This window comes from Capra hircus, chromosome 8 (genome assembly GCF_001704415.2).
Source record: "Capra hircus breed San Clemente chromosome 8, ASM170441v1, whole genome shotgun sequence".
Lineage (NCBI taxonomy): Eukaryota > Metazoa > Chordata > Mammalia > Artiodactyla > Bovidae > Capra > Capra hircus.
The window spans coordinates 38,227,562-38,249,056 of NC_030815.1; the positions used below are offsets into that span (position 1 = coordinate 38,227,562).

General features: G+C 36.0%; 1 protein-coding gene across 1 annotated transcript in view; it reads right to left on the bottom strand.

The window, feature by feature from the left end:
* Nucleotides 1–21,495, bottom strand: part of UHRF2 (ubiquitin like with PHD and ring finger domains 2) — a 71,823-nt gene that overhangs the window by 48,651 nt on the left and 1,677 nt on the right. Inside the window, exons 2-3 of the mRNA XM_018052010.1 lie at nucleotides 16,061–16,294; nucleotides 7,333–7,592 (exon numbers count right to left, since the gene is read on the bottom strand). Coding sequence (XP_017907499.1) covers nucleotides 7,333–7,592; nucleotides 16,061–16,294 — 494 coding nt within the window. The remainder of the gene's footprint in view (nucleotides 1–7,332; nucleotides 7,593–16,060; nucleotides 16,295–21,495) is intronic.

Consider the following 21,495-nt stretch of genomic DNA (forward strand, 5'->3'; position numbering starts at 1 on the left):
ATTTTCACATCATTATGAAAACTCTTAACACTCATGTTTCAAGATTTCAACTGTGCCTAGCCACTGACAATTATTAAGATATAGAAATAAAGTAATTTTCATAAACATTTTCCCTCTTTAGATATATACTTCCTTGTTCAAACTACTAGAGGTTTCTAACTTACATTTCTCTTTATAGAAATTAGCTCCAATTTATAAACCAAGGTCTCTAAATTAGACCACTAAATTTAACAAAGCAATTTTAAAAAGCCACTAACATGACTAGTATTCCCAAATTCACCTTTTCAAATGACCTATAAAGGTACACATTGTAAGGATGCACAAGCAAGAAAGCATGTATGTGGGAAGATTCTGAGATCTAATTCAACGTGAAGCCAAATTTAGGAAGCTTGTCTCAAAACCACAGATGCATTTTAGAGTGTAATTCTAAAGGAAAGCCAGGACTAGATCTCAGAGCAAATACTCAACTACTATATGAGTGTTGGCCCCCACTCCAGAATTTACCAATACTTAATGGATGATGGAACAGAGAGAAGAAATAAAGTATACTTTTAAACAGTCATTCTGGAGCTAACTCTGCAAATACTACTACCAAGTTCCTTTTATATGATCTGGGTTGAGTTCTTAAGAGGAAGTGCAAGTTTGGGGAATTCAGAGAAATTATCAAGTCAAAAGAAACAGTATGTGAATGATGTTAACATACTAAAATTGTCACAAAACTTAAAACATTAACTGGCTAAAAAAAATTACCAGTGGAGAAACAGACAGAGAATAGACTTACAAACATGGGGAGAGGGGAGGAGAGGGTGAGGTGTATGGAGAGAGTAACATGAAAACTTACATTACCATATGTAAAATAGATAGCCAAGGGAAATCTGCCCTATGGCTCAGGAAACTCAAACAGGGCCTCTGTATCAACCTAGAGGGGTGGGATGGAGAGGAAGATGGGAGGGAGGTTCAAAAGGAAGGGGATATATGTATACATATGGCTGATTCATGCTGAGGTTTGACAGAAGACAACAAAATTCTGTAAAGCAATTATCCTTCAGTTTAAAAAAATTTATATATATAAAGAATAAACAAAAAAAAATTACCAATATATCATTAGATAAATTCTCCACAAACATGTTATGGACATTGCTTCCCTATGTTAGCCAAGCTGGCACAAAGACTGCATAGTGGAATATGGGCCCTCATTTAAATGATATAGATCATTTAGCTTAAATGAAATATAATTCTTTTATTAATAGAAAAAAGACTTAACAATTTTATCTATATAAAAAGAAAAATGGAAAAATCAACAAGTCATATGCCACCTATATAGGTACTAAAAGATGAACACTCAGGTTCCTCAGGTATTGTATATCATCTCCAGTCTTTAATATAGTTCCTATATTTAAATTGTCATATCAACCCCTTTCCCTCATATTGGTCTTTAGAGGCAGGTATGTGATAGCAAATGATAAAGCTGGGCAAAAGGCAATGAGTGAGTGGTTCTTAAATTTGAGTATACATATGAACCACCCAGAGGACATATTAAAACCCAGATTGCAGGGCCACCTACAGAGATCAACTTATTATATCTGGAGTTAAGTACAAGGAATTGGATTTCTAGCAAGTATAATGCTCACATTCCCAGCCAGGTCTACACTTTGAGAACCACTGTTCCAAGGCCACAGTTCTCACTATGGCTACATATGAGAATCCCAGAGGAACTTTTTAGACACCAATGCTTGGAAGTCCCAAAGATCAATTATATAGGAAGTTCTGGGAGTAGGTCCTAGGCACTGATATTTTTAAAGCTTCTTAGACAACTAACGTGGAAGTAGGGTTGAGAACCACTAGCCTAATTAAAATGAATCTAAACCAAATCCACAAGGAACAGATGTTTCTTAATACAAAAGCAGGGTAAGGACTTAAGCCTTTATCTGTTGATAGAGCAGCCAAGTAATGAGTATAAACTCAGTAGTGTGCCCTCAGCTACCCAGGATTGAACTCAAAGTTGTGAGTGTGGTCTGCTTTAAAACCCTGGCAGAGTCGAAAGCCAGTCTTTAGGTCATACAGAATGTTTGACCTTTGAAGTCACGTAGGCTTCCACCAATTACATATACCATGTTTAGGCACAGTGCCAATAATGCATACTGGTTAACGCACAAGCTCTGAGTCAGACCATTTAACATATGTGACCTCTGGCAAGTTACATAAGTCTTGGTCTCTTCATATGGGAGTTAATGAAACATTATAGTTACGTTAAAGATTATATGAACATTCCAGTAAGAAGTTAGCTCAGAGTCTGGTACAGAAGAGTTAGTGTAATTAAGTAAACCTAAATTTAAAAAAGACTTAATGTAAGTACCTGTAAACACTATAGACATATTAAACTACTAGAAATGCTAAGGAACTGACTGCCCCTTTTCATCTACTTCCACATCAGTCAAGGTCATGGCTCTTCATCACAATAGCTTTGGGATCTCTACTCTCACAAGACTGCAGTTATAGCTTTGTGAATTTAAATGTTTAGGACCCTTAAAAATTTTAAACCTTAAATAACTACAGAGAGTAACTAATGGGAATAAACAACTTTTAGAAAGCTATGGAAATATACAGCACAATATAACTAGGAAATAAAGAAAATTTTCATCTTCTCTTTGACCATAACGACTTCATGCATTTTTAATTTCCTGTATTACCTTCCTTTTATTTTCTGCCAAAATATCACTAGGGAAAAAAAGGTTTCAATCAGGCATAGTCCTTCTCCAACAAATACACTTTAGGAGTAAGATCATTTTGTGATGTATAGAAATACTGAATCACTATATTCAACACCTGTAGCTGCTACAGTGTTGTAGGTCAATTATACCTACAATACTATAAAATGACATATATACATATACAACATGCAAATATACGTAAATATATATATATAGTACAATACAGTTATACTCCAACACTACAGGATGGCTTTAATCAAGAAGTAGTTAAGCTTTTGGTGAGGATATGGAGAAAATGGAACTTCCATACATAACTCATGGGAATATAAAATGGTGCAGCCATCTGGAAATAAATCTGGCACTTCTTCCCAAGGTGAAACATAACTGCTATACAGCCCAGCAACCCCTCCGCCACATACATACCAAAAAATTAAAATGCTCCCACAAAAAATAGTACATGAAGGTTCATAGCAGCAAAAAGTAGAAAACATCAGTGCCCATAAACTGATAAATGGATAAGTAAACTGTGGTTTGGCAATAAATTATTTGCAATAAAAAGGAATAAAGTACTGATACACAAGCTCCAACGTGGATGAACCTGTTTACTTTTACTAAGTAAAAAAAGCCAGTCACAAAAGACCACATATTAGAGGGTTCCATTTATATGCAATGTCCAGAATACACACATCCAGAGTCAGAAGATTCCTGATTGCCTATGGCTGAGAGGGGTTGAGAAAAGGGCTGGAGGAGGTGGGGGCAGAGGTAGGGGAATGGAGAGTGACTGCTAATGGGTATGAGGCTTTTGGAAGATGAAAATGTTCTATATTAGATTGTGGTGACTGTTGTACAATCCTGTTAATATACTAAAAAAAATTGAATTTTACACTTAAATGGGCAAATTGAATGCTATGTGATTTGTCTTAACATAGCTGCTTTTAAGAATTTAAAAAACTTTACAAAAGATTTAAGAATCCTTTGGATCTAAATCTCTAAAGTCTAGAATTAATATTTATACTGCCAACTCTTTCTCTCAAAGTACTTAATGGGGTGGTTTAACTCTAAAAATACAAAACCCTTGCTCAGACAAGGGTGATGCTAGATGAGTCGGAACAACAATCATTAAAAAAAACACACACACACATTTAAGTTTTTTGAATCAGGTACTCTGATGTTAACTCTACGATTTTGCTTTACATTATTTGTAGTAAGAAGCTCTAAATTCAGTCTATGTTCATTGAAGAATCTATAGAAAAGGGACTCTTACAAACAGTAAAAACTCTTAAACCTTAAAACATTTCAAATAAATTTCTTATTATAACCTGCTTTTTATGAACTCAGAATATCTGTAGCTATAATTTTGAGGAAAAATGAAGTAAGATTAGGAAACAAATGATTTCATTTAGATTCTATAACAATGTTAACTACTAGATCTGGCTTTTGGGGCTAGACTGGTGAAACCATGAACCTTGTAAGTTATATCATAATTCTGTAATGTCACTTCTCATAGAGTAAAAATTGTTTTAAACTCTGATCTGGTTAATATGTTAGGACCAGTAGGTCACCATAAAACTAACTTCTCGACACCACCATTTTAAACTTATTCCCAAAGAATTCCTCTGACAGGTTCCTTGGGTCCCAAGTACCCAAGCATGGTAAGGCTAAATGACAAGTTGTTCAAAATGCACTGCTGCACTCAGAGTTTGGAAATAATCAAGCAGATTACTTTCAACTTACTCTATGAGAAAAATGAATTAAGTCACTGAGAAATGATAGTACTAGATCAGAATCATAAACGCAGCCTATATGTACTTAGAATTTATTAAGTTTAAGTACAAAAAAATTGTCTGACAAATACTGTTTTGAAAGTGAAAACTGAAGTTAGAATGACTGGATTATTTGTTAGTAATCTGCCATCTAAGACTAAAGCGGGTCAATGCTTGTTTTTGTTTACTTCTCAGGGCAGACCATTCTCTATCTTTAGAGATCTGGCTGGTAGGAAGTTTCTGTTATCTCTAAAGGGAACTGTGTGCATGCTCAGTAGTGTCCAACTCTCTGTGACCCCATGGACTGTAGCCCACCAGGCTCTTCAGTCCATGAGTTTTCCAGGCAAGAATATTGGAGTGGATTGCCATTTCCTCCTCCAGGGAATCTTCTCGACCCAGGGACTGAACCCATGTCTCTCACGTCTCTTGCATTGGCAGGCAGATTCTTTACCACTGCGCCACCTGGGAAGCCCAGGTTATCCTGAAACCTACTTTCTGTGTTGTACAGAACTTCCTCCCAGAGCTTTTAAAATATGAAAGCCATCTTGATCCCAGACTTTTCAAGCTAAATACTTAGTTCTTTCAGCTATTCTTCATGATGATTTTGTATTTTGAGTTCTAAAGATATCCAAGTAGAGAATAATCAGCCCAGTACAACAGGAACACCAGTCTTCTTCTACCTATCTTGTTTCTAATCAAGCACCTTACAATGTAACTATTTGACAGCTACATTCTACTGACTAAGTTGGAGCTTACTATTCAGTAAGAATCTGTACTACTGCTAAGCCATATATGCCAGTCTCTTGTCAATGCATCCTCCACCCAAGAAAGTAAGGACTTGTTTAATAAGTTATTGAAATTAACATAAACTTGACTATAATTTTTAACTTTTCTGATAACCATGAAGAATGAAATTTTAACAAGATTTGTCATCACATCCATATGGGGTCATGGGTCTTTCTAGGTGCTTACACCAGCCTTTTGTTATTTAGGACTCTTATCCAGAAACTCATCTATTTTCATATTTTATTTCATATAGTCCTTTGTTCTTTTTGAAGATGTAAGTGATACATATTAAATTAAGCTTCTGATACTTTATTTCTCAAAGAAAGTTCAGATACTGTTTTCCTTAAGTTGCCAGTACTGAAATAATTCCATCCAGTGAAATTATTTTGAACAGATAATTTTAGTCTTCTCATGCATTCTGGGTTTACACTTCCTTTTACTAACATTCACTCTAGTCAAGAAAAATTTCTCCTACATTAAAAAATAGCCAGGGACTGTCCAGTGGCTTACGCTACCAAGACAGTGGGCCCAGGTTCCTTCTCTGGTCAGGGAACTAGACCCCACATGCCAACCTGGTGCAACCAAATAAATAAATAGTCATGCTAAGATACTGTGATTTATGCTTTAACATTATACCAAACTCAGGCCTATTCCTTGGAAAGTTGTATTCCAAAACCAACTAAGAGCCCCTAAGCCTGTAAAAATTTAGTAAGCCTTAGTTCACTTAGTGTTTAAAACTCACTCTATAGCCACACTGTGCCATTCTATACAATTATTAATTTTTGGCCAAATAATAACTCCTTTATGGGCCAGAATCAAGTCTCAAGTAGCTGGTTTCTGAGTTCTTTTCTCTAAGAAATAAACACTCAAAACAAATCAAGAGCTCTACTTGTTGACAACAGATATACAGATAGCTGAAGTCCCCCGCTAATGCAGTGTCTTGCCTCTTTGCCATGGTACTCATAAACCCAGAGACTGGTTACTGTTAACCTACCAACTCCAATCCCTTCCTATTCCAGCCTTGATTTACCAATATTTCAAGTCTTGGCCAATCCCACATTTTAATACTCATTTAAACTGTCGGTTCTATTATCATCTACTATGTTTAAAAAAAAAAAAAAGCAGTATGATGGCCATTTGAAATAAGCCATGTTGGCAACTTAGGTAGAGCCATAAGAAGCGTCAGAAAAGATAAAAGGGATCTACTTTGGAGCCCTTTCCAGGTATCCTGGAAATATGTGTCAACACCAAAGTCTTTCATACCATTTTTGTAAGAAAAATTACAACCCTTTTAGAATCTTGAACTTACATTTGATAAAATATTTGGTTGCGTATTTTCTACACATATGAAGATGTCACTTGAGTGAAGACTTAAAAGTTTATGTAGTGTTGAATAAATACTAAATCTTTCACCATAGTAAATTTTATAGTAGGATTTTAAAAATAAGTAAGGACGATGATAATTCAGTGTTAGAGTCTAGGCCCTCAAATCAAGTTCTTAATACTATTTTCACGTGAACATTTAAAAACATTTGGTTGGGAGAGGGAGACTGGAAAGTGATTGCTGCTTATGTAGTTTTTTGGAGGGAAAATAAAAAAAGTGTTCTAAGATTAGTTTGCGATAATGCTCAATCCTGTGACTATATTAAAGACAGTGAATTATACCCTTTATATGTATAAATTTTATGTGAATTAACTCAGCAATAGCTTTCAGAAAATATTTCAACTCCATTCTAAAGACTATTACATCCCACGTTATTATATATTTTCCAAAATATTCTTAAAATGCATAGCAAAAGCCCTAACATACCAGAGGACCAGACAGAGAAACCTTACATATTAAATTAAGCCAGGTATTAGGATACCAAACACAAACTACTTATGAGCCAAATGTTGAATGTTAAGGAGCTCTTATTATAACCACTAAACAGAAACAAAAACATGGTACTAGACCAAACATGACTCCTAGATGATCTCTTCAGAAAGACTTATTTGAAAACAATCTTGAAATGGGAGATTTTGCTTCTGCAAACAAAAATACGAATGAAGTCCTCAATATCATGAGCACTTACTCATCATACTCGATATGATAAATAACGTCTTCATCAGCAGCAACAGAATCTGAATTAGATGTAGAGGGTACATTGTCCAATTTTTTTGTGTTCTCTTTGGAATTATGATTTACATTTCCATTAGTCCTTTTACAAGAACTGCCATTCTTCAGTGGAGTTTTGCCACGTGAGTGTCCATCAGAAGCTCTAGTAACACTATGTATACGTGCTTCAAACCAAGCACCAAGGGCGACATCTCTGGCATCCACCAATTCATTTACCTAAAAAAGTTTAAAATTAGTTAATGAAGCGTAACTTCATCTATTGCTTCAAAAACCTTAATATGACTCAAGTTATTTTGAGAGTTATCACGGTTAATATTTGCAGATACAAAAGTTTAAAGTAATTTCAAAGATTAGAACAAAATTATTCTTTTGGATTATACTGTCAAATCTGTTATTTACTAATATGAAATTAACTTTCCTCCCAATATCCTTCAGTGAAATAGGTATTTAACTATTCCTTATCCTTATCTATATTAGACTTTTAAAATATAATTCTTGTGTACCGAAGAGTCATCCTGGCATGTTATTCATTAAGAATGTCACTAACAAAAAGCCAGAACTTTGGAGTATTGTGACTGTAAAACTAATTTACTCCGTTAATTTCTTCAGAATCCTTCAGATAACTTACAGTCAGACCAACCAGAAAACAGTGTATTAAGCAAAAAATAAAAGAGGGACTTGTGCACATGTACAAAGGAAAGAATTTAATGAACCCACCTATACAAAATGGGGATAAGTTTCACCAACAGTAATTCACTAGCAAATGCATTATTTACTACCTCAAAGAACAAATATAAAGAGAACAGAGCTATAAAGATGCAAAATATATGTAGTCAACTCTAGCAGATGTTCCAGAACTAAATCATACAATCTAACAAAAGGTAAAAAACAAGGTGTCAGAAAAACAGGTACACCAGAGAAATTTAGATTTACCTAAAGAAGCTGGTTTTTAAAAAAATTATGTTGTCAAAAAACTGAAGGAATTGGTCTGAAGGTTAAGGCCCTTTCAGGAGCAACAATCAAGAGAAGTCCCTTCAACTTTAAGTCTTTAAAAACAAAAAAATGACATGACTAATACAAGATCATCACCTAATCAAGCTAGCTCTTTCTGAGAGTCTAAGACCACTTTAAGGTATCATATAGGGTGGGGTGGGGGTGAGTATATAGTAAAAGTTAAAACCTATATACTAGATATTATGCAAGGCTACTTCAGTTAGGTTTAACAATCTTAATAATTAATAAATCCTATTTTACAGGATAAGGAAACAAAAGCTCTGACAAGTTAACTTGCTCCAAATGGAAGTTAATAAAATGAAAAACTAGGATCTGAAGACACCTTAACCTTAAAGATTATGTTCTTGCTACTGCACATTGCTATACATTATATAAGGATATAGCTATCATAGTGATTCCTCCTATGGATCTCAGCATCAGCAAAGTTAACTAGAAAACCTTCTGGGAAGGACTGACCATTCTAGATGCCATTAAGGACATTTGCAATTTATGGGAAGAGGCCAATATATCAACATTAACAGGATTTAGAATAAGTTTATTCCAACCCTCATGGATGAACTTGGAGGAGTTCAGGACTTCATAAAGGAAGTAACTGCAGATGTGATGGAAATAGCAAGAGAACTAGAATTAGAAATGGATACTGAGGATGCAGGTGAACTGCTGTAATCCCGCAGTGAAGCAAATTGATAAGGAGTTGCTCCTTATCAAGGAGCAAAGAAGCGGTGTCTTGAGATGGAATCTATTCCTGGTGAAGATGTGGTGAAGATTGTTGAAATGACAAAGGAATTAGAATACTATATAAACTTAGTTGATAAAGCAGTGGCAGGGCTTGAGGGGGTTAACTCCAATTTTGAAAGAAGTGGGTAAAATGCTATTCAAAGCCTTGCATGCTACAGAAAACTTGTTTGTGAGAGGAAGAGTCAATCAATGTGGCCAAACTTCACTGTCATCTTATTTAAGAAATTGCCACAGCTATGACCACCCTCATCAGTCAGTAGCCATTAACATGGACACAAGACCCTCTATCTGCGAAAAGATCATGACTTACTGAAGGCTCAGACGATGGCTTTTTTTTTTTAGCAATAAAGCATTTTTACATTAAGGTATGCACATTTTTAAAAAATTATGCTATTATACACTTAACAGAATAGTGTAAATGTAATTTTCATACGTACTGGAAAACCAAAAACTTGTGTTACCTGCTTTAGTGAGGTATTCTCTTTTTTGCAGTCATTTGGAACCAAACTTGTACTATCTTTGAGATATACATTTGGCCACATTTAGAAAAGAGTCTTTCATGTCGAAGTATTTGATTAAAAAAAACACCCCAAACAAAAGCTCCACATGAGAGGAAAGGAAAAATCATTAAAAAATAAAATAGCACCAACAGCAAATACTTGAGGATTTACCATAGTTAGCTACAGTTTTGTATGTTTTGTGAAAAACACACAAGCTCTGCACATAAACCTAGGTTTAAGTCCTTGCTTATCACCTCCTAAATGTAACCTTGAACAAAGTCCTTAACCTGTTCCAGCCTCAGCTTCTTTTACAAAGTAACATACTTTGCAGTGTAGAGATTAGGTGACAATTTGTATAATGTGCTAACTTAGCAAGCATACAGTAGCAACAAATGAAAAAACTCTCCTTCCACTAATTATCAATATATGTTCAATGTTAAGACTTATTAAAGCTCATAGTTAAGTCTTATTATACCATTTAATGCTGTATACATTATCTCCTTTAAAAATTACAATACAAAGTCATTCTTATTTCCTAATTAGGTTCAGAAGTGAAAAACACTTGCCCTCAGGAGATATACAGCTAGAAGTGAAGTGAAGTCGTGTTCGACTCTTTGCAACCCCATGGACTATACCCTGTCCCCGGGATTTTCAAGGCAAGAATCCCAGAGTGGGTTGCCATTTCCTTCTCCAATACAGCTAGGAGTGGGGGCTAATAAAGGTTTCTCTAACTCTGAACAGGATTCCTCTTTATACCATGTTTCTTCACAGTTACAAATCAAAACACAATATGGTTCTATTTACATAAAGTTCAGATGGAGAAAAAATAGGGATGTAGACATAGGTTAAAAGTTATTATCAGGCTGTTTAATGGTAATAACAGGATAAAATTAATAAAAAGCAAAGAAATGATTACCATAGAAGCTTGGGTAATAGCAGTAACTAGGGAGAGGGAAGTTTAATCAAGAGGGGGTACATGAGAAGTTTCTGGGGTTGATTTGAGTGGTATTTATGGACAATGACTTTATAATAGGTTGTTAAGTTCTACTCATATTTGTATTGTCTATTACATTTCATGACCAAAAAGATTTTAAAAAGCAGCATAGTACTTTAGACAAAAGACAGGAAATACTAAGAAATCCATGATGTTTACTTAGTAATTATTGATAACTTTCCTTTTCCTTTATTTGCTACAATGAGCATAGGCATATAAAAAAGTTTAACAGTGCCACACACTTAGGCAAACCCCGAAAGCTTACTATCAGCAAGCTAAACAGTCATTATTTAAGCCAGAATGAGTCATTTCAACAGCGAGACCTCATGTGAGTCATACACAGCTTCCACAAAAACCAGAACACCAATTTAGGCATCAGAAGTCCACCTGGTTTCGGAAAATAAACTACTTCCTAGAGTCAGCAATTCAATGCATTGTACAAGGGGACCCTGCCCTCTGCACTATTTTCCAAAGGTTCTCCAAACACGATAGTGATATCTAGTTTCTTACTACACATGAAAAGATAGCTACAACTGACCAAATACTGCTCAAAGTTACCAAATAAGGCAAAACAAGACTGATATTAGGTAATAACTTCAAATTAAAATTGCATCTTAAGGTTTAAATGTTATAGTCTGTTTTATGTATGCTTACCTGAAAATATTTAATTTACTTTTTGTGCCTGCAAGTCATGAGGTCCAAAAATATTTTTAGGCAAAAGGGAAAGCCTCTATATCTGTTTGCTCATCCATAAAGCAAAATCTTTATAAACCAAAAATTACGAAGGTAAGAATTCATGAGAAGAGAAAAAAAAAATTTCCCAAATTTTAAATAATTCAGACACAACAATGAAGAGACTTGCTCTAAGGAAAACAGACAAAATTCAAAGCAAACTTAAATCAAAAGTAGCAGCCTCTAAGCATTTTCAGGCTAGCCCAAAATGAAGTTAATATCTAGTATGATTCCATGAATTCCATGCAATGGCAATATCATCTGTTTACCCATCATTTCTAGTACCTAGTACAAATACATACTAAATACCTTAATATTCAATGACTGAATTATCCAGAAATAATTCCTTCTATATGAAAGTCCCTAGTCAAAATTTCAAATACCTATAGCAATTACTGAGCTTCATCCAAAAAACCAAGTAAATCTGTACTGGCACTCTTTAACTAACAAGGAAGGTTAAATATGGCTTTGACTAAACTTTGACTAAATATTACTTTACAAATAACTAGCCTTTTGAGAGTTTACGTGCCAGATTCCAAGTGTATTTCTAAATGAGCAAGGGGAGACAATGTACTTATTTGCCAAATTTGTCCAACTCAGAAGATGGCCGAGTTGAAACATGAAACCAAGTCTGATGAAAGTTGAAAGCTCAAGTCCTTAACATCTATGCTATGTATTAATATGAAATACAAGAGATGTTTAAAAAAAAAAAAAAAAGAAAGTACGAGGAATAGTTGACAGCAAAGTGCTAACACTGAAAATAAAACACAAAGATCTGCTAAGAGAAGTACTTTCTCATGATGCTTTTCTAAATTAGATTGGGGGAAGGGACACAGTTGGGTATTGAGAAGTGTGCTAAACAGAGAATTTAAATTGACCATAACAGTTTAACTTTGATTAATCTCAGACCAGCAGATATATAAGCTGGTCCTCCTATGAAAACACATTTATACTTCTATGGCCCCAAACAAACCAGGTCAAAAGCAGCAGCTTCCAAACAGTTACATTACATCATAAAAAGTTAAAATGTAACAATGTAAGCATAATATATACAAAGATGGTTACATAAATATTTATAGATATATGGATATACAGAAGTTATTGCACATACACACATGTATTTCCTTGCTGCTGCTGCTGCTGCTAAGTCGCTTCAGTTGTGTCTGACTCTGTGCGACCCCATAGACTGCAGTCCAAGCTCCCCCATCCCTGGGATTCTCCAGGCCAGAACACGGGAGTGGGTTGCCATTCCCTTCTCCAATGCATGAAAGTGAAGAGTGAAAGTGAAGTCACTCAGTCTTCGCGACCCCATGGACTGCAGCCTACCAGGCTCCTCTGTCCATGGGATTTTTCAGGCAAGAGTACTGGAGTGGGGTGTCATTGCCTTCTACACCGAGGACCCTAAAAACAAGGACATGCCAGAAGCAAAGAGCATATCTAAAGCCTAGGTATTAGCTTCCAATATCATTCTCCAATTAAAGGAACTAAGGCTTCTTAGAGAAATGGTTGACTGCAGGACTGGGGCAGAAAACACAAGATGAGCCTGCAGCACCTTCTAGTGCCAGAAAGAAAGGTTTTAACAAAACAAAACTCAAACCCCAAATAGGGGCATATGGAAAGGACAGAGGAGAAAAAATACTAGTGTAAATATATGACCAAAAAAATGAAGAAGAGACAAGTACTCACGTAAAAGAATTCCTAATAACTTTTGTAGATAATCTGACCTTAAATATGGAGGGTTCCTAACTCTCCATTCCTTAACAACTTATTAAATGCAGATGCAGAATGTGTTTTTTTTACCTGAACGTTACTGACTACAGCAGGGATGTTTTCAATATTCACTTGCATAACAAATTGCCGGTCACAGGCCTTAGTTGCTGCAAAAATCCCCCAGTCAATAATGTGTTACAGAGAAGGAAATGGCAATCCACTCCAGTATTCTTGCCTAGAGAATTCCGTGGACAGAGGGGCCTGGTGGGCTGCTCTCCATGGGGTTGTACAGAGTCAGACACGACTGAAGCGACTTAGCAGCAGCAGCAATAATGTGTTAAGAGTGGGCTACATATAGTGACTTAATCTCAAAGAATACAGTATGCAAAAGGGGATAGGGTAGAATAACTTGACAGTGAAGAAACGTAACACCATCTTAGCCAGGTGATTAAGGTTCACAATGGTAAGTTACTATTCATTTAAAACTTAAATAATTATAAAAGAGAACGTCAACAGTATTGTGCCCTAGACATGTCATTGAAAATAGCACTTTAGCTCTGAGCATTGAAAATAGCACTTTACCTCTGTGTTCTTCCTCCCCAAGTATATAAATTCAGTCTAACGATGAAGAAAATATATTCTTATGTTGCATTTTACAACTACCTGACCAATACACCTCAAAATTGTCAAAGTCATTAAAAACAAAGTCTGAGAAACTGCCACAGCCAAGAGGAGCCTAAGGAGATGACTATTTAGTATAAAACTAATGTAAATGTAATGTGGTAACCTAGATGGGGTTCTGGAACATAAAAGACATTAGATAAATGCTAAGGAGATATGGTTCATTAATTGTAACAAATGTGCCACACTAATGTAAGATGGCAAACTGGGTGTAGGCTATATGGGAACTCTGCAGTATCTTCCCAACTATGCTGTAAATCTAAAACTGTTCTAAAATAACAACTTTATTTTTAAAATAATGTGAAAAATTATCAAGTAGAAAGTTTTGGTAACTGAAAGAGGGATGAAACCAATGAATGAAATAGACAATTTGGCAAGTGCGCTTTCAATATTAACAATTCGATCTGAACTGTGAACATTATATAAAAGCACTAATTTATATGTTTTGTATATATCATGTAAGTTTATTCCCAGACTTTTGCTTTGTTACTATAATTTTTTTTCTTTATTAAATGACCATAGTAAGGAAAGCTACTGATATTTAAACAGCCACTTTGCTAATGGCTCATAATGCTCTTATGTATTTTCTCAGCTTACCAGGTATTCCTAAGTATTGACTGCCTTCTCCAGGATTTACAATATTTTGTTTTTTGCTTATCTGTATTATCTAGAACTTCTAGAACGATGTTAAACAATAGCATTAACAGGCTTGTTTGTCTGGTTCTATCTTTAATGGAAATGCTTGTGGCTTTTCCCCACCATTAAGCATGATGCTGGGTATGGTTTAAAATATTCATCTATTCTATCTGTTCCTCTTACTAAGGATTTTTTAAAAAATCAGAAATAAACTCAAATTTTTATTTAGATGCAGAAAACAGATTAGATCATTTGTTTTCTTTGGTTATAGTAATATGATGAATTATATTAAAATGTTTCCTAACAATAAACTACCCCACTTCCTGACAAACCACACTTGGTCAACGTATGTTCCTCTAATATATAGTTATTACTTTATTTGTAAACTATAACTTGAGATTTTATATCAACATGTAGTGATACTAATGTGCTTTTATAATCATGTTTTCAGTATCAGTGTTATACTAAATTTATAGAACAAATGAAAGCTTTCTTTTTTTTTAAATCTTGTGGCTCAATTTAGATATCGTTATTATTCTTTATAGGTTTGAAGCAATTCAGTGTAGTGCAGCCAGGCCAGGTGCTTTGACACACCTCTTCACCAGTTTCTATTCTTTCCTTTTCTGTGGCTCTGTTTGCATGTTTTCATAGATCTCGATCTGCATTTCTTATGTGATTCATTTTGTCTGCCAATCTTTAGTTAAGTTTGGGTCCCAGTTTACCTCAACCATTAAGAATTATGAAAAAATATAAGGATAAAGATGTAGCAAAAGTGTTAATTATTTCTACAAAATTTACTAGAATTTGAAGAAGTTGCTAGATAGCAAAGGTCAATCAATCAATCACATTTCTATATAGCAAACAAACTAATTTTAAAAGGTAACCATTTATAATAACATCAAAAACAAAGCTACTAGAAATAAATAAAAGGTATGTAAAGAGGAAAGTAACTGAAAAAGATGTCAAAGATCTAAATTAATGGAGACATCTATCATTTCAATAATGAAGGACTCAACACTGTAAAGATGTCAATTCCTCAAGGTGGTCTACAGATATGGTTTCCATTGAAATTTCAGCAGTATTTTTATTTCTAGGTAAAAATTCCTAAAGAAATTCTTGAACGTGTGTACCAGGATACACATAATTGGCTCAAAACAGCACTGTTTATAACAGCTAAAACTGGAAACAACCCAATTATCTATTCATCATGGGTTAGATAAATGTATTATGGTATGTTAATAAAATGGAATAATACAAATAGTGAAAAAATATAGCCACATGTGAAAAATTGCAAATATAGGCAATACAAAATGTTGTTTAGAGATAACTAGTAACACTAAAGAAAAATGGAATGATCATGGACGTCAGAACAAGCAGTTTACTTCTGAGGGGGAGAGAGTGAGATGTACTCTGGCAGGGGCATACAAGAGGCTTCAGAAAGCAACTACATAACCTTTGTGGAATTACATAGGTATTTGCTTTTATGCTCTGAACCACTGAGTATAGTATGTCTACACAACTTTCACTGTTTTTTCAATATTACTTTTTAAAAAGTTAAAATATTAACAACTCCAATCTTTACTTTCAAATGGCAATCAATGTTTACTTATTCACAGCATCCTGAAGAGAATACATCTATATTCTCACAATTAACAAGAAGTCTGAGGAAGACAACATACCTTATATAGTCCAATGCCAGGATCGATAAGAAAATCACGAGTTGATGTAGACGGCTGACTGGAAGGTCCCACCCTTGGGGTTTTCTTTACTTTAGGTGGACTATTAGAACAGGGTTTGGCCTGTATATCAGTCTGTTTTGATGTGCTAGGAAGGTCAGGGTCTGGGCGAACTAGTAGCTGAATTATATCATTAAGTCCAACATCATAGTCAAATAAAGTATATCCATTTTCCAACTGGAAAAAAAAAGGACAGAAAAAGATTAAAATGCTTCTCTCAAAACTTGATCTTTTTACATCCTTAGTTACCCAAATGCCCTAGTCAAATTATTAATATAAAATTCTCAGCATTACAATTTAGTGATCTTGAAGCCATTCCTATGGCCTCTGATGTCAGCATCTTCTCAGTTTGTCTGTGTGTGCACTCAGTCATGTCCGATTCTTTGCGACCCCATGGACTGTAGCCTGCCAGGCCCCTCTGTCAATGGAATTGTCCAGGCAAGAATACTGAAATGGACTGACATTTCCTATTCCAGGGGATATTCCCAACCCAGGGATTGAACCCGCACCTCCTGTGTCTCCTGCATTGGCAGGCGAATTCTTTACTACTGCGCCACCTGGGAAGCATCTTCTCAGAACCTCAATAAATTCTTAGGAATCATTCTATGTAAACTATAGGGAAAACGGACAGCCACTGAAACCAAATATTATCACTGCTGCTGTGATCTCATCATCTAGGCAGAAAAACTCATCTTCAACAAGTTCTATGCATTTTAATGAATCCACTACAGGAAACAAAAGGTGAATTTTCAAAGTGAATTGTTTTATAACTTTGTGTTCATAAAGACATTTAGTTAACCATTTTATCGTTCTGAAGCAGCAACTTTAAAAACCAAGTAGAAAAAAATTCAAGCATGAATGATTACAATGCTTGCTCATGCTACTCCAACTTGCTCAAAGTTTTCTGTAAAGGTGATCAAGTTGAATTATGAAAAGTATTCCAGGATGACTAGTGAACAAATTATCTTGTAACTTATCCATATTTTGGCAAGGTTTCTATAAAGGACTGAATTGCATCCACCATTCCCACTCTCACTCCTCCCAAATATGTTGAAGTTCTAATCCCAAGTAACTCAGAATGTGAACATATTTATCTGGAAATAGGATCTTAACAGAGGTCATCAAGTTAAAACTAGATAAGGGTGGACCCTAATCCATTATGATTAGTGTCCTTGTAAGAAGTTGAAATTTGGACAGACAAACATGTGGAGAAAACAGTAACATTCTGGAATGATGTATCTACAAGACAAGAACACCAAGGGTTGCTATCAAAACATCAAGAAGCTGTTTGAAGGAAGCAAGAAAGGATTCTCCCCTAGAGTATAGCATGGCCCTGCTTGACAAGTTGACTTTGGGCTTACAACTAACAGAAACGTAGGACAAAGTATGTCTCTTAAGCCACCTAGGGTTTGATACTTTGTTATGCAAGCCCTAGCAAACTAAGTCTCCATTTTGTTTCTTTATACAATTTAGTTGGCCATTTCACTAAACTCTGTAAGGCTCAGAACTATCATTTCCCAGGAAACACAACCAATTTAATCCCTAGTCATGTTTCCCTTTGTATGTAATCTGTCACCATCCACACCTCTAACACAATAAGGCCATATGTGAGAAGTCAACCAAAGAGACAAGAATAAAAATCTGTCTTTGAAGGACAAACTTACTAGTGTATATTAAATAAGCACCTTTAATTCAAGCAATCCAAAACATACTTAGAACAATCCTACACATTACAGGACTGCAAAGAGATCAAAGCAGTCAATCCTAAACGAAATGAGTCCTGAATATTCATGGGAAGGACTGATGCTGAAGCAGAAACTCCAATACTTTGGCCACCTGATGCGAAGAACCGACTCATTGGAAAGACCTTGATCCTGGGAAAGATTGAAGGCAGGAGGAGAAGGGGACAACAGAAGATGAGATGGTTGGATGGGAGATGGTTGCATGGCATCACTGACTCGATGGACATGAGTCTGAACAGACTCTGAGAGTTGGGGTGACAGACAGGGAAGCCTGGTGTGCAATAGTGCATGGGCTCTCAAAGAGTCAGACACAACTGAGCTGAACACATCACAGGTGTTCACAACTGTTAAACAGATCAAGGAATTGAGAAATTAAAATTTCCCAATAGTGGAATTAAACAAGACATTATCTAAAAGACTAGCTAACATGCTTCTTTCAAATAAGTCTAAGGAGTCTCCCAAGTCAGTAAGCAGATAAGCCCTTTTCGGGATGAGATGTTAACATGGCTTATCTGATTAGAAAAACAAGAACTCCTAATCCTCAACTACTGGGAAAACCTCAATAAGCAAAAAACACGTTCACACCTTCATTTTGCCTGTCTCCAACAGCATCCCCACCGCCCCCCCCCCAAAAAAAAACACACACAAAACACCTAACAGCACAGAACATGAAAACTAACTGGTAGGACATTCCCCCAAATGAAGATACCTATATGAAGCCGTATAATAGAAATCAGGCCCACAGTAACCTGTAACCACTGTTCCTCAATCAGTTATGCTTGCTAAGATAGCCACTTTTACCCAGATGATGAGTCCTTTCCTAATTCATAGGCACTCTCAAAAGTTTTTCTGAAATAGTGATTATCCATCCACTGTATAGCAAGTTCCACAGAGTTTTGCTGTTGTGCAGAGTTGTGAAGACTGTTGGAATGATTTGTTACTTTAAAAGTACCAAGAATTCCCTGGTGGTCCAGTTGTTAGGACTCTACTGCCAAGGGCAGTACACTCCGTGTTTGGGGAACTAAGATTCTGAAAGTGAAAGTCACTTAGCCATGTCTGATTCTTCAGCACCACACGGACTGTAGCCCACTAGGCTCCTCTGTCCATGAGATTCTCCATGCAAGAATATTGGAGTGGGTAGCCATTCCCTTCTCCAGGAGCCATGCAGCCAACTGAATAATAAAAGTACTAAAGTCCTCCCAAATTTAACAAAAGTATAGACTGAAAATTACCTGCACTTAAATTATGCTGAGTAGGGGAGAAACAGATTGGTGATTTGAAACTTACACTTACGAGTTTCAGGCATTTAACTAATGAATGTCTCATTGTAGAATATGTTTGAGAACTGCCATTCCAGAAGATATGGCTGAAGAATTTATAATATTAAAGATGCAGGGATAGTCCTATAATTTTTTTCTTTGAATTGGGTTGAAGTTAAGAAATTATAGGTAACAGTAAGAGTTACAGCTGTGATGCAAGGGAAAACTAGGAAGCAAACACCAAGAGGCTACTGATAAGGGATGCAGGTGGAGACCATTACTAACTTCCATCTATCTTTCACAGCACATATACTACAAACACACACCCCACCACCAACCCCCCTGCCCCTCCCCGGTCTTTCAAGCAGGCAAACACTTTTACTTTGTACTGCATGTGAAAACTGAATACAGGGGCAAAAGAAAACTTTCTTCTGGTTCATGCTTCACATCTACAATCTACTCTAAGAGTTCCTACAATGGTACAGGGAAGAGAAGAGGGAAGAGAATCCTTTCAGAGTAGGAAAAGCTCTGGATTCTCAAATATTTAGAGATCCACCAATACAACTCTTTTCTTAAACAAACCCCCAGGGAGCAAACTCAACCTCTCAAAGAATATCTAAATGAGGTTACCCTACTTTAACTGGAACTTACAGCCCAGAATTGCTGCTCTCCCCATTTTGACTCTCAAAAGTAGTCAATTACACAATTACAGCGCTGGTCAAGCTTCATTTGCATACCGACCACCTGGGGACCTTGTTAAAATACAGATTCTAGTACAGTGGGGCTGGTCAGGTGAAGCTAATGCTGCTGGTCCTGCAGATCCAGGGACCATACTCTGAACAGTAAGAAACTAGTATTAGGCTGAATTCCTACAAAATGCATTTTCAAACTCAGGTGTTCATCAGTATCTCCCTTGGGGTCTTGTTAAATTCAACCACTTGCAATTTTAGGGTGAAGTGAACATCTATAATAAATATCCACCAAGTGATTCTGATGCTTTATCAAAGATTAAAAGCAGGAGACCTAACATACAAAGGTGGAAGAGGAGGCAATTTACATCATGGACACTGTAAATGTTTTTTTTATTTATGACATTTTTCATTATGTGGCAGCATAAGGTATCTTGAGGAAGGAGTGTGTTTTCCTAATAAGCACAAAACTCTGACTTCTCAAAGATTTAGAGATTCACCAATATAACTCATCCTTTAAAAAATTCCGACCTCCAGAGTGCAAATTCAGCTTCTCAGAGAACCACATCCAAATGAGGTTACCCTACTTTACCTGGAATTTACAGCCTTGCTCTCTCTCCATTTTGACTCTCAAAGGTAGCATCGATCTATTCCGCCCTTTCTCCTTTTGACTCTCAAAAGAGCATTTTACAGGATAAGGGCAGGTCTTTGACACCAATCCAATAGAAGCCTACTACAGACACACTATCTTGTCCAAGGACTGTAGACTGTATTTCCAAAGCAGAACAGAGATAATAATCACTCCATGGCTACTTGTCAGCTCGTAAATAAACACCTGGAGCACTATCTTTCTTCCCTCTCCAACTAAGTAGGAACCCAAGGTCCATTCCTAATTCCTAGTTGCCTACTGTAATAGAGAAATCAAAGCAGAGAGTTATCAACTGTGCTGGGCTAAGAAGTACATAAGGTTGTTATCCTCAACAGTTTTCCCATGAGCCTGGAATAGCTTCGTGGTGTCCTGAAAATGTACTCTGTTGCCTTGAATTTATCACAATCCCTTCCTTTCCCTCAAGACAGCCAGGTGCACATTTTCTTTTTATCATATTTTTATTATTAGACGCTAAGAGGTGTTGCCTGAGAATACATTTTCATGCTTCATTTCTATCTCTGGTGAAGTTAAAAAGTATCCTGGGAATTTATGTACTATTGTCCCTAGCTAGAAAATAAAATTCAATAGACTTGATTACATGCTTTTCACTTTTGATCAAAAGATAAAAAAGGTATTAGCCATAGGAGGCACAGCGATATAAAGTTGCATAGAGTTTAATACACATACATTTATTTTTAAAGCAAAGTTTAAATCGAACAGCTGTTTTTGTAAGTCAAACACTGGAAGATCAATATAAAACTACTATCAAAGATGCCATCTCTTGCTGTTGTTGTTTAGTAGCTAAGTCGTGTCCGATTATTTGTGACCCAATAGACTGCCAGGCTCCCCTATCCGTGGGATTTCCCAGGCAAGAATAGTGGAGTGGGTTGCCATTTCCTCCTCCAGGGGATCTTCCCCGCCCAGGATCAAACTGTGTCCCCTGAATTCCCTGGGAAGCCCATGATATTTCTTACTTAAAACAATCCCTGGCTCTTTCTCTCTCAGAGTGTAATCTCATTACTCTAAAATTTCTGGACAG